Source organism: Fibroporia radiculosa (assembly GCF_000313525.1).
Source record: "Fibroporia radiculosa TFFH 294 genomic supercontigs, scaffold5552, whole genome shotgun sequence".
Classification (NCBI taxonomy): domain Eukaryota; kingdom Fungi; phylum Basidiomycota; class Agaricomycetes; order Polyporales; family Fibroporiaceae; genus Fibroporia; species Fibroporia radiculosa.
In genome coordinates this window covers 20,320-32,660 of record NW_012133423.1, presented here as the reverse complement: position 1 = coordinate 32,660, position 12,341 = coordinate 20,320, and the positions used below count along the sequence as shown (strand labels likewise).

Genomic DNA, 12,341 nt, shown 5'->3' with positions numbered 1-12,341 from the left:
GCAGTTCGTCCGTTGCCGGAACGGGCACGGGCCTGCCCCGCCGCCACAAAATAAAGAATCACGATGATAATGATAAACAAAGCTAAGATGGTACCAGATGATTGACATTAGATTTTCGCGGACACTGAAGCGAGAAGATGCGACTCATTCACCAAGGAACACTCCCATGCCAACTCGAGTAGCTGTAGATACATTATCCTTTGGAGTAGCAGTCTCAGGAAGGACGGGAGCAGTTGTATTCTTGGGGTCGGTCATCCACAACCTGAAGACTGCAGGGACGTGCGGTGAGCTCCGACTATACAAGAGTAGTCATAATGACTCACATAGCAATGCAGCTGGCGCGACCGGGGGCACTGTCGTGAATGAAAATAATGAAGCCCGGGGAGTAGGCACAGCTTAAGCTGCGGAGAAGACGAGGTCGGTAGGGGTGTATGGGCGACGTATATACGGAGGGAAGAGAGCAGGCGACCAGGGAGGAAGAGGTATAAAAGGGACACCGGGGGATGTCGCGAGTGTATGGTATTTGGTCAGACATATATAACGAGTGGCGGTGCCGCAGGCTAATTGGATGTGCGTGTAAGTGGCTCAAATACTATACGGGCTTCGTGGATTATTTCCCCGGATCTTCCGACAGAAAATAAATGCCCATCGCTGAGCTATAGAAATCGACGAGTATCAAAAACGATAGTCAAACGGCCCACACCAAGCACCCGTCGCGACCTGGGCTGACGTACTGACGACAGAAAATGAAAAGCAGGAGCTTTCGGATTGCAGCGGCTGAGGCGAGGCTGTGCGACATGCGATGCAGAGTAGCCACAAAGCTATGGGAGGTTCTGAGTAGAAATTACAGAGCACAGCATACTCGAGGCGTTGAGATAAGAATCGCATTTGAAGCCCTCCGAGAGCCAATACCAGCCCAAGCTCAGACGGACCATTGCGGGTAGAGCTGTCACCAAGTCATTCCGAGAGACGACGGGGCCGCACATGAGAGAGACTTTATTGCTGGAGAGTAAAGGGTATCAAGAGATGTAGAAAACGTTGCCTTTAGGCCTCGCAAGCTGGCGAAACGGTGAGAGGCCATAGTAAGAGGCCACTGAGCTCGAGCAAGGCAACGACGAGACAAACTAAAACCAGGATTTTAACTCCGCGCCAAAACGGCAAGCCAGCCATCGGCTGCTGTCGGTTTCTGCTCGTCGTGAGATTCGACCAACTCGCCATTCCTCTCGTTCGCGCATCGCTCTAGCTTTAGAGTTCAGAATGGACTATGATCGCAGGTCTGCGGTGTCCTCCTTTTATGGTGCCCGCAAGTCGTCCGATGCCCTCAACACCGACTTTCCGCAACCTGCATCACCACAATATGACCAGCCTCATCATCCTCGAGTCGACGACGCCTCATCGTTCTTCAATCCAAACAGAGCCTCTCGAGCGGGAACAGAGACCTTAGGAGGAAAACAGAATGCAGGATACAATCGCACATCCTTCTTCTATGCTGGGAGGGAGGAGCCGGTAAAGGGCGGCGTGGATGAAGAGAGCATGCTGTCGAACAACAACGACGGGTTCAACATCTACGCTGACTTTAACAATGCAGGCCCGCGTTATTCAAATGCGTTTGTGGGCAATGACTCAGGGTGCGTTCGTGTTCATCAAAGGTATATCGTTACTTTATCGGTCGCCGTAGCTATCGTCAGGTTGCCTCGCCTTCTCCTTTCAAGGAGGAACCCACTGTAGCCAATAAAGTTGAACTCGTCACTGTTCCTGCTCTGGGGCCGGAATGGAGCAAGTCCGAGATGCATACGAACATGAATAGGGAGAGACGAGAAGAAGCTTTACTGTCGTTTGGCCAAAAATGGCGTTCTTGGAATCGCAATGAGAGGGGTGTGTGTGGCTCATTTTTTACTAGGAGGCAAGCGACCTATATCTTGTTTGGACTCTGTATCGCGTGAGTGTCGCTACCTTGTCATGTTTACTCGGCTCATGACATTTTTTCAGAGTTGGAGTTGTGATTGGGGTATGCCTTCCACGTGTTCCATCCATGTCGTTCGCCACTTCGAACCCAGTATCCGCTGCGACAGGATCGTTCAACAAGAGCGTGCCTGTCATCTTCTCGCGCACACCGGCGAATTTTAGTTTCCCTGCAGACGTTAGCGTACAATTCGACACCAGTTCTGCCATAATTCCAATCCAGGTGTCGAGCTTCAGCGCTGTTGTGACAGATCTAGAAAGCGGCAACCAGGTTGGGACAGGTAGTCGAGGAGGTATGTCAATGCCAGCCAAGGCGTTCCCCATGGTGCAAATGCCGATCAACTTCACCTATGTCGCGACAAATTCGTCGGACATTACTTGTATGTAGTTTGTATCCTCGGATTCAGTCCAGACCGCTTAACCATAATCCCCAGGGGCAAGTTGGTATAATGCGTGCAGAGATCCTGCACTCAATGCTAATGATACGCGCCCACGTATGTACCAATTGATTCTTCTGCCTTTTTTTTCCCATCCTGACACTGAATCTAGCACTGCGCTTCAATCTCCAACTCGATATGAGTATTGTCGGTCTTATCGGGAAGAAGAGCATGTCTGCGGCGGCTACTGCGGCCGAGTGTCCGATCACTCTCTCAATCGATAACCCTTGATTTATTCATGGTTCGCGACACCTGTGCTCCTTTACATGACATTGCCTTATTACTATCTCACTCTCCTTGGACCTCAGTATTGGACAATACGTGGACGTTTTAGTCTCATTTCTCATTGTGTTTTTGACGTCATGCATGGATAGTTACCCGCTAAGTCTCGTACCGAATGATGTGTTATTACGCACGCTAATTCACTGCTGTCTCTCATTTCTTACATCTTGTCAATCGTGCTTTGAACGTTTGAATCACGGTACGGTATGTGAGATTCTGATTCTGTCCATAACAGCTATGAAGGATGTAAGCACCAAGGGCGAGGTGGTGATGTCAATACAGTATTTAGTAATAACCAAGTAACGATCAGTAAGTAGTCCTTGCGCCTATTCGCACTTCGACATACAGCTGACAGGTACATTGCACTCGTAATGATTGCAGTCTCGCCCAGGCATTCGCGATACGGGTCCCCGTCTTCTGCTGCTGTCAATTTGCGTGTCGCTCTGTAATGGACCACCAGTACCCCTCATCCTCGTCGGTGCTCAATCGTCGATGCTCAGCCCGCCGTCGTTCCGGAGTGCTCAGCCCAGCCCTGGATTCGACCGCGCGCCGCCAATCATATGACCGGGACGATAGTTCTGAGCGAAACCTGGACCAGACGCTGACGGTGCAGGTCGAAGACGTGGATGCTGCCGGTGGTGTGCCAACCGTGCTTCTTGTGCGGCCTTCGAGGGCGTCAGCTCTAACGCCTTCTTTGCCGCTCTTCCCCGAAAACTTTGCGAGTCTGCCTTGGAGAGTGGCCGAGGACTTGTATTCCCCGAAAGCTCGATGGGAGCACTTGGCGCCGTACAGCTCGTCTGCTCATGCGAGTGGAGATGACAGGACGCCTAGCTTCAGTCCTATACCCCTCACCCCCCGCCCTCGACAACCAGCACGGGAGCCGTCCACGACGTCTGTGACCACAGCGCGCACAGTGGGCTCGCGTTCTTCTCGATTGCCAACTCCGGAGTTTGGTGCACGAGCAGGGGATGTGATTCGCTCGTATCTTCCTCGACTGTTCTCGTCTAGAGAGACGGACTCACAAGACTCTCGGCCACCTGCCCCCGTTCATTTGTCCGGTATTCACAAACACTTCTCGTCCGCAGCTTCAGAAGCGAGCACGGCTCTGTCTATAGCGACCCCACACTCAATCTCTCGTTCTGGCGGAGAAGGCGTTGACCAACGACGCCCACCATTGTTGTCCTCATTTAGTACTACCGACAAGTTCACACAGAAGTTTCCTCGTCCGCGCTCAGTCATGAAGAACCAAATCTTCAAGAGAGGACACAAAACCGCATTTGCTGCGACAATGCTCGAAGAAGGTGAGGGCCTCGGAATCGACACCATCGATCGCTGGTCTTTACACAAGTGGTGTCTGTTATTTTCCGTCTGCACACTTCTCGTGTATGGAGTCGCGGGCCTCGTTTGCGCCATCTCGACATGGTTTCGAAGTGAGCAGTTCTTCGATATACTTTGATTACGATGAGCTCGAGCATTTGACCGTCTCTCCACAGCATGGGAACTGGCGAGTGTCATGTACGTCGCTGACAACGACATCCTCATGCTCATCACTTTTGCCTCCTCCATCATCCTGCTCACCTTCATTGTCGGGATCAGCGGCACCGTGCTCAACTCGCGCCCGATTCTCGCCGTCTACGCTGTCCTCCTTTGGCCCGCGTTCCTCGCGATCCTCGCGATCGGCTACACGTCGTATCACCGCTACGCATTCGCGCTCGACCGCAAGCTGAACCTCGCCTGGAGTCAGTGGTACACGCCTGTCGGGCGGCTCGTCATCCAGGACACGCTGCGCTGCTGTGGATACTACGACTCTCTGCACGAGGCGACGCCGAGCAAACAGTGCTATCCGCGCACGCCGCTCCCGGGATGCAAGGGCAAGCTGTACCGCTTCGAGCGCGAGAATCTTGCGACTATCTGGTCTGCAGCCTTCGCACTCGTACCGGTGCACATCATGAACATTATGATCTCCCTTCTCTGTGCGAATCATGTCACTCGGATTTTTGGCAAGGGGATTATGCCCAAGCAATACTGGTTGAGCGGGGCGGACGTCAGAGCAGATGCGGAGAAGCTCATGAACATATTTCCCGGCGTGGTGGTCAGACCAGGCTTGATCAAGAAACTTTCAAACCCTGCATTTCGAGGGGATAGGGAAGACCGTACCACGATCAACCAGGAGACGGACTGGGATCGGTTTTCAAGCATGCATTCAAGTACAGGATCAATTGGGTTGGGATTGTCTGAACAGTCTTGAGGGGGTACAATATCATTAGATAGATGTATATTGAATGTATCTGACATATGTGAATCCGCTGTTCAATACCGCGTGCGCAAACCACAGTAACTGAAGCAACCCGGGTAAAAGCAAAGGAAAGCGCTCTATGACAAACGGTGCAGTGCAAATAGTACATCTATAATGTGAATGACGGTCGAACGGTCGAATGCCTAGTCCAGCCTACTCGTCGACACCCTCCTCCTCCTCCGCGATCAGCCGCTCGGCCTCGAGAGCGGCCATGCAGCCACTGCCCGCGCTCGTAATCGCTTGACGGTATCGTTTGTCTTGTACGTCACCGGCAGCGAACACGCCCTTGACACTCGTCTGCGTTGTCCCTGGCACGGTGATGATGTAACCTTCCGGATCAGTTTGCAACTGGCCTCGGACAAGCGATGTCGCAGGCTCGTGGCCAATAGCGTAGAATAATCCATTGACGGGGAGATCCTTCTCCTCGCCCGTCAAGACGTTCTTAATTCTCAGGTTGTTCAGCAGGTCACCGTCACCCTGGCACTCCATCGCAACAGTGTTCCAAAGGATTGTGACTTTGGGATTGTTGAGTAACCGTTTTGCCATAATCTTCGATGCACGCAGCTCCGCCCTCCGGACTAGAACGTAGACGTGCGAACCGTATTTCGTCAAATCTAGACGTATATGCGTAAGCAATCAAATCACGCATAGCGGTAAACTATACTTACAAGTAGCCTCTTCGGCAGCAGAATCACCGCCACCAATCACAGCAAGAGGCTTATTTCTGCATAGCATGATGTTATCTTCGCTACCCTGCGTAATATCGCTGCTGACACTGACCTAAATATGGGCACAGCGCCATCACAGACGGCACAAGCGCTGATACCACTCTGCCAGTATGTCTCTTCGCCTTTGAGACCTAGCCGTTTTGCACTCGCACCCGTTGCAATTATTAGGGTATCTGCTGTCTCAGGATCCTGATCTTCCTGGAACTCGCGCCAGTACCGGAATGGTCTCGCAGAAAGGTCAACTTTCGATACTGTCTCGGTAACGATTTTCGTGCCGAATCGCATGGATTGTGCGCGGAATTTATCCATAAGCTCCGGCCCTAGGATTCCTGAGGGGAAACCAGGGAAATTCTCGACTGAAGACACTCGTCAGCAACTCATCAGGATTTTCAGGATACGACAAATGGGGCAAGTGTCGCGCGACATGTCACGCGCCGCATCTTAACTTATTATTTTGCGTGCAGCCTTGCTGCAGCGCGATATTCTCGTCATGCCGAGTGAATACGCCAGTCCAAAGGAGCAGAATGCCCATAGATGAGACGGTTGTGGGTATGAGGGTAAGGAGTCCCGCGTTCGGCAAAAGCCGAGCGTACATAACAGGACTGGCCTGTGCTCTGTTCGCATCCCCCGCAAAAGACTCGGTGCAAGCGGGCGGCTTACGTGCAAAGATGCACCTGTAGGGTCGCGAAATGGCACAGAAACTCACTATCTGTGGTCGTTGTTAGTTGACCGCCTGCGGCGAAGCCATTTGCCATAAAACCCTCAAAGAGGACTGGATTCAGGTTCGCCCGTGCGAGATAGATGGCTGCTGTGTGTCCTGCGGGTCCTGAACCTATGATAACCTACATCGAAGACAATCGTGAGGAATCCGTATCCGCGGGTAGCGATACTGCGCAACATACCACTTTCGAGTGCATCTTTGAACTCTTCTCGACCGTTTTGCTCGCACCGTTTGCGTGGTTGAGGCCATTCACACCGTTCGTAGTATGTGTCGTAGGGGACATTGTGGGGGAATTAGGGGTGCGCAACGATGTGGTGGCGACCAGTAAAGCCCTGTAAAATGACTTGAAAGTAGCGGAACGCAGCGTGAAGGATGGTGTTAGACAGAGGACTTAAAACAAGTGAAACGACGGACAGTCACACCAGAATTAGTCAATCAAGTGATAAAGCCGGTCACGTGATGATTACGCGCCCTCCGCACGCGTCGTTTGAGGGCACTTGTCAAGCGCGAAGGCTTTGAAATCCGCATGATCAAAAAAATCGTCTGTGGAACAATGATGCCTGGTATGCTCACCGGGGATGGTAGCAGATAAAGCGAAAATGACGGTCGCCACAGCCTCGCCAAAAATGGGGGGTTTTTATCCCGTGGTCGGACGTACAGGCCTCGGACCTGGGTATCTCTATGCGCGCATGATCAGAACGACCTTCGCCTGGCTGTGAGGAGAAATTACTGCATGGGGCACCCATACATTGACGCGATGTCCTCAGATTCTATGGTGTCCCCGCTTTGCGAGCGGATGAGCGCGTATACTGACGGGATTGCAGCCGCAGTCGGGTGAACTCAAGGTGAACTAACCCGTTCAGACTGGATCGAGCAGTGGCTGCGCTCCTCGTCGGAGTTTGTCGGAGCTCCGGGACCTGCCGAGACACCGACGCTCTTGCTGTCGACATCGCAGTCGTCGTTCCAAACACCAGCCCGCTCTCTGCGACGTTCATCCCGACATCTTCGACACTCTCGCTCATCATGTCTGACCTGTGCCCTGTATACGCCCCCTTCTTTGGTGTAATGGTATGTTCTATTTCGCAAATGCTCAACGCCTTTCCTGCTGATTTACACCAAATTCTAGGGATGCACCAGTGCTATTGTTTTTACCTGTGAGTTTTGCTTGAACTCTCAAGCACTGCTGCCCCAGTACGCTAGATTACCACCGCTGACGCTCAAAAATTCGCTGCACAGGCATAGGTGCTAGGTATCTCCATTTAGGTCGCCTTGCCCACTCGAATGCTAATTTGCCTGCTATTAACAGTTATGGTACTGCGAAATCAGGAGTCGGCATCTCTGCCATGTCTGTCCTGCGACCCGACTTAATGATGAAGTGTGTAATTCCTGTCATCATGGCTGGTATTATTGCTGTACGTCTGATGCTGAGAGGTCGTGAATAATCTTTCAACTGACCATACTGTCGTAGATCTACGGCCTCGTTGTTTCGGTTCTCATCTCGGGAGATCGTGAGTTGCTGTCTGCAATGTTACGACTTGCTACTTAACGTCTACAGTCCAAATGCGCATGACTTTGTTCCAAGGTTTCGTTCAGTTGGGAGCTGGTCTGTCTGTCGGACTTGCGGGTCTTGCTGCAGGATTTGCTATCGGTATTGTTGGTGATGCTGGCGTCCGAGGAACCGCTCAACAGCCACGCCTTTTTGTTGGCATGGTATGTCTCAAAGTTTCTATTATGTTGTCCTGACCGGTGACTCTCGTGTAGATCCTGATTCTTATCTTCGCTGAAGTGCTGGGACTTTACGGTAAAGCATACTTCTACTTTCATTCTCATTATTCTCACTTCATGTACTCCAGGCCTCATTGTTGCACTCATCATGAATTCATCCGCGTCGGACGCTGTTGGTCAGGTAAGTATTGTGGTTAGGATTGCGTCCTCTGCTGACCCCCATTTTCACAGTGTGGTGCGTAGACAGCTTGAGAACAGGACGTGATGCACCGTGGTTGCTGTACCCTATCTGTGTGAGCAGTCAATCGGCGTTGTAGGTATGACTATATTGCAGATAGACACTCGTACTTTACTAGGCGCTGAATGCTCTGGATCAATTCCCTGTTATGTCACATTGTCACCTAATGTACTGAGCCCTCGGAGACAAGATATCCCAGCGTATATTGCTGACCATGCGAGGCTGAATGTGCTTTGTCTAATTAAGTTATGAGGAGCAGAAGGAATCTTGAGGGCCTTGCGCAAAGGGTTATAAAATCAGCTGCGAGCAGGCCATTCGGTAAATGGAGACAATGCGATGAGGTGTAATAATTATACAAGGGTATAAATGTTAGCGAAATGTGCATATGGTAGAACGTATGTAGTTTGAGATGAAATGATGCATAACTCGTCGGTCGCTGAGGTTCAGAGTCAATAAAGCTCAAAATTAGGAAGATGCTGTCGTGGCTGCGTCCCAGTGGCACAATGTTCGGAGTCCCGTTATGCATCATGCGTTGTACCACACAGCTCCAAGTCGGAGCCGTCCGCGTCAGTATCCACCCAGCCATCCCCTTCACTCACGTCGGCATCTGATTCAGACCGTCTTTGAACACATCCCGTAGACAAATCATGCGCGCCGGACATGCAGAGAGGAGGCAGTGCACATCGGGAGACATGAATATGCTGTTCCCCCTGACTGCTTTTAACGAGCACGTCTGCTTGGGGACCAAATAAGTCGTGGTCCACATCTGACTGGCGACCCAATTCGGTGCGCGACGAGGATGCAATTCCCTGCACACAGTTGTCGCCTGTACTCCGTCCTGTCGTCGGATTCTTGACCTCGTGCAGATGCGCGCTGCGTGCCCAGTGCTTGGCAGACTTCTGTACAGCCGCTGGACTGCCGTATCCGAGCCCCATGCCGCCAGAGCTGGACCGTTGCATGACTGGTCGAGGCAATGCAATGGGAGTTGAATGCATTGCCCCGTGATGGACGGGGCGATTATGAAGAATAAAATGGCGAGAAGCTGGTAAACGATGGGAGGAAGGGGTGCGTGGTCGCACGCCAAGTTTCCGGTTGCTTGGACTGGCGTGCGGTCGTTTGTAGCGAGGAGATTCAACATCTGTCTGGACCTCGTGTGAAGGAAACTCAACCTTTTCAGCTGAAATGCGCATGCCGGAACGAGAATTAGCGGCGGAGGTGACGTAAGGAATGTAAGCTTACTGGTAGTTGACTTCAGCGGACGAGCGGTTCGAGAAGTAATGGATTGAGTGCTTGGGCTCCGACTTCGGAACCGATTCACCCAGTCCCCACTCAGACTCAACGTCCGACGGCCCCAGTCTCGCATAGTCAGCGGGCGTCCGAGTGCCGGGACACGGTAGTGCTCGCCACGAGAGCCACGAGTGAGAGCCAAAAACACTAGGACAGCCAACAATAGACAAAGTTGTGCTATACCAAGACGTTTCTCCAGAAGGACCTGTTGCAGGGCTGAGACATGTGACGGGAATTCGAAAAAAGGTACGTACTTCGTCAGTGAGATGGCCAACCTTGGCAAGTAACTCCCGGTGTTCGTTCTCGAGTCGTCGGCGCTGTCTGTCAAAATCGCGAATCGAACGTTGGTACATCTGCGCCTGAGCTTTTCCCTGTGTGATCATTATTTATAAGTATCGTCTAGAGGACATTTTCGCAGACTTACAATACCCTCCAAGCGACCGATGTCCTCGCCGAGTCGTGTTAACAATTCGCGAACACCTGCAGTCTGCTCTTCCACATATCGAGCGTAGAGGGTGGTGTTTGCCTCGAGTGCTGTCAAACGATTCATAATTGTCCGGTAGATAGACTCACCGCCAGTTACCGGCGGCGGAGCAGGATGGGAGGGGTACTGAGAGGGGAGAGAAGGAGAAGACACGGAAGAGGCTCGAGTGGTCCCGCGGCTCAAGTGGTGCGAAGTAGAGTTCGTTGGGAACGTAGTGGTATCGCTCAGCGAAGGGTCTTGAGAGTCGATGGCAGACGTAGAGGAGGAAGCAGGCAATGATGTAGTTAACGTTTCTGCCGACGCATCAAGTGGCGTGTCCGTGGAGGCGTGTCCGTCGTAAGATATTTCTGAGTGGGATAAGTTATGGTCATCAATATTCATAGTTTCCGTTTCTCCACTCCGCGACGATATTGTCAGTCCATCGTGGTGAGCGGAATTGTCTGAGAATTGTGCGGGTGGTTGAGATGTGATGGTAGGAACATGCATCGAGTCAGACAACAGATCGTGGCTTGAAGGGTCACAGACGCTGCTTTGTGTGTCTTTTATTACGGCCTTTGTAATGAACTGAGGTGTGCCTCTTTCCGTATCCACGACATTGAACAGCGAATTTCCTGCAGGAATATGAGCGGCTTGTGAAGACACCAAGATAGCTTCGGAAGAAGCATTAGCTTCCTCGGACGAATGTCTCGCTCTACTTTCGGCCTCCCATTCACCCCACTTCCATTGCTCGAGATGAGTAAGACCGTACACCCGCAACAGTGACACAGGACAATAATACTCGTTCCCATAGTGGGTGTGGAAATCGACGCGAATATAACGATAGAAATCGCGGAGAGTAGGCGGAAGATGGAAAGACTGTAATGAGCATCATCAATCAATCCTTACAGAAACACAAGAGACGAATAAGTTACCTGAACACCTCGAACATTCAGGGCTCGGTATGTTCCCGCGTCCGTCCATCCCTTCTCAGAGGGTGTGTATGTCTTGGAGACACTCACAGTAAAGTCTTTAAAAACTCCACTGAAGAATTCGAAATTTGCCAGCTGCACGGTGTCAATCATGATGTCTTCACATAGCTCTACAACCACAAACTGTTTTTGTTCGGCGCAAGGACTGAGCATATACCTGTCCTTCTTTGATGACAAGATGAGGGACGGTGACTTCGCGGAACGATGGGCAGTGTGCACTCGCGCAGAGCAATCCATGGACGCATAGTTGAATCGGTCAGTGATTGGAATGCGAAAGTGAGGTGACAGCCAGTCGTCTGGCTGGTTGGCACCGACAATGTCCTGCTGTGAACCATTGGACACGGTACTGTGTGTCTTGTCAGGGCCACCAGTGCCCACCACTTCCCCGCTCGCAAGCGGAAGCACGCCGTCGCCGTTTATGCCAGCATTTCCCTGTCTACGACTGTTTCCACGAGAAGATGAACTTGGCACAGGGTCTCCGGCCTCTCCCAGTCTCTTCGCCTTCCAGTCTTCGAATGACAGCAGTACATCATCCTGCGAGGTCGTGTCGCGCGGCTCGAGGGGCGTCAGACAGCAGACCGAGGGTTCAGCACGCCTCGGTTTCTGGAGTGCTATGTTGCGAAAGGGATCATTTGACGAAGAGGGTGCCGCAACAGCCTGAATAACACATAGGGCAGCTATAGAACAAACAGACAGCAGCTTGCAGGAGAACATGAAAGCTCTAGTCCGAAAGCGTCGCCTTATCTCCCTGACCTATCCCGGAGTAAGTGGAGTCGCCGTTTAAGCATTCAAAAGCAAGGCTGGTACTGCACGACGCAGTCACCACCAAAACAGGCACGGCGAACACGTAGACTTTTGTCTCGGAAGTTGAGAGCGGTGGAAAGCATCATCATTATCATTCAATTACCACGGCCTGGACCGTACTCAATGGTACCAGTGCAGAAAATATAAGGTAAAATTTACACAATAGCCTCTTTCGAGTAGGACTGTAATGCAGATCATTAATATTGTTTCTAAGTCAACGCTCGGAACGCAAGTTACGGCCTAATTCTCTGAAGAAATTCTTGCCACTGTGCTTCCATCTTGTGACCGAGCCACCCAGTGCTCGCCGACCAACTCCATTCCTCGACGTTCCATCCGCCTCTCCCTTTTCATTTTGTGATCCTCATCTTGCCGCAACCTGACCCATTGTTGCTGTCGGGCCAGAGATAGA

General features: G+C 51.7%; 5 protein-coding genes across 5 annotated transcripts; 3 read left to right on the top strand and 2 right to left on the bottom strand.

Moving 5' to 3' along the window:
* Positions 1-1,257: 1,257 nt before the first annotated feature.
* On the top strand, positions 1,258-2,630 carry FIBRA_05879 (uncharacterized protein; the record flags this gene model as incomplete). Its single annotated transcript, XM_012327626.1, has 5 exons — positions 1,258-1,628; positions 1,679-1,939; positions 1,990-2,342; positions 2,397-2,456; positions 2,512-2,630. The coding sequence occupies 5 exons, from the start codon at positions 1,258-1,260 to the stop codon at positions 2,628-2,630; spliced, it is 1,164 nt and encodes a 387-aa protein (XP_012183016.1).
* A 499-nt stretch (positions 2,631-3,129) lies between these two features.
* On the top strand, positions 3,130-4,929 carry FIBRA_05878 (uncharacterized protein; the record flags this gene model as incomplete). The annotated part of the gene is made up of 2 exons (XM_012327625.1): positions 3,130-4,111; positions 4,175-4,929. 2 exons carry the CDS (start codon positions 3,130-3,132, stop codon positions 4,927-4,929), a joined length of 1,737 nt encoding a protein of 578 aa, XP_012183015.1.
* A 201-nt stretch (positions 4,930-5,130) lies between these two features.
* Positions 5,131-6,709, bottom strand: FIBRA_05877 (uncharacterized protein; the record flags this gene model as incomplete). Its single annotated transcript, XM_012327624.1, has 5 exons — positions 5,131-5,591; positions 5,646-5,701; positions 5,758-6,061; positions 6,412-6,547; positions 6,608-6,709. 5 exons carry the CDS (start codon positions 6,707-6,709, stop codon positions 5,131-5,133), a joined length of 1,059 nt encoding a protein of 352 aa, XP_012183014.1.
* A 740-nt stretch (positions 6,710-7,449) lies between these two features.
* Positions 7,450-8,394, top strand: FIBRA_05876 (uncharacterized protein; the record flags this gene model as incomplete). The annotated part of the gene is made up of 9 exons (XM_012327623.1): positions 7,450-7,494; positions 7,553-7,580; positions 7,663-7,675; positions 7,733-7,838; positions 7,895-7,934; positions 7,982-8,136; positions 8,188-8,227; positions 8,280-8,332; positions 8,383-8,394. The coding sequence occupies 9 exons, from the start codon at positions 7,450-7,452 to the stop codon at positions 8,392-8,394; spliced, it is 492 nt and encodes a 163-aa protein (XP_012183013.1).
* Positions 8,395-8,907: 513 nt separating this feature from the next.
* FIBRA_05875 (uncharacterized protein) lies at positions 8,908-11,842 on the bottom strand (the record flags this gene model as incomplete). Its single annotated transcript, XM_012327622.1, has 5 exons — positions 8,908-9,566; positions 9,629-9,881; positions 9,931-10,047; positions 10,101-11,015; positions 11,072-11,842. The coding sequence occupies 5 exons, from the start codon at positions 11,840-11,842 to the stop codon at positions 8,908-8,910; spliced, it is 2,715 nt and encodes a 904-aa protein (XP_012183012.1).
* Between the last annotated feature and the right edge of the window lie 499 nt (positions 11,843-12,341).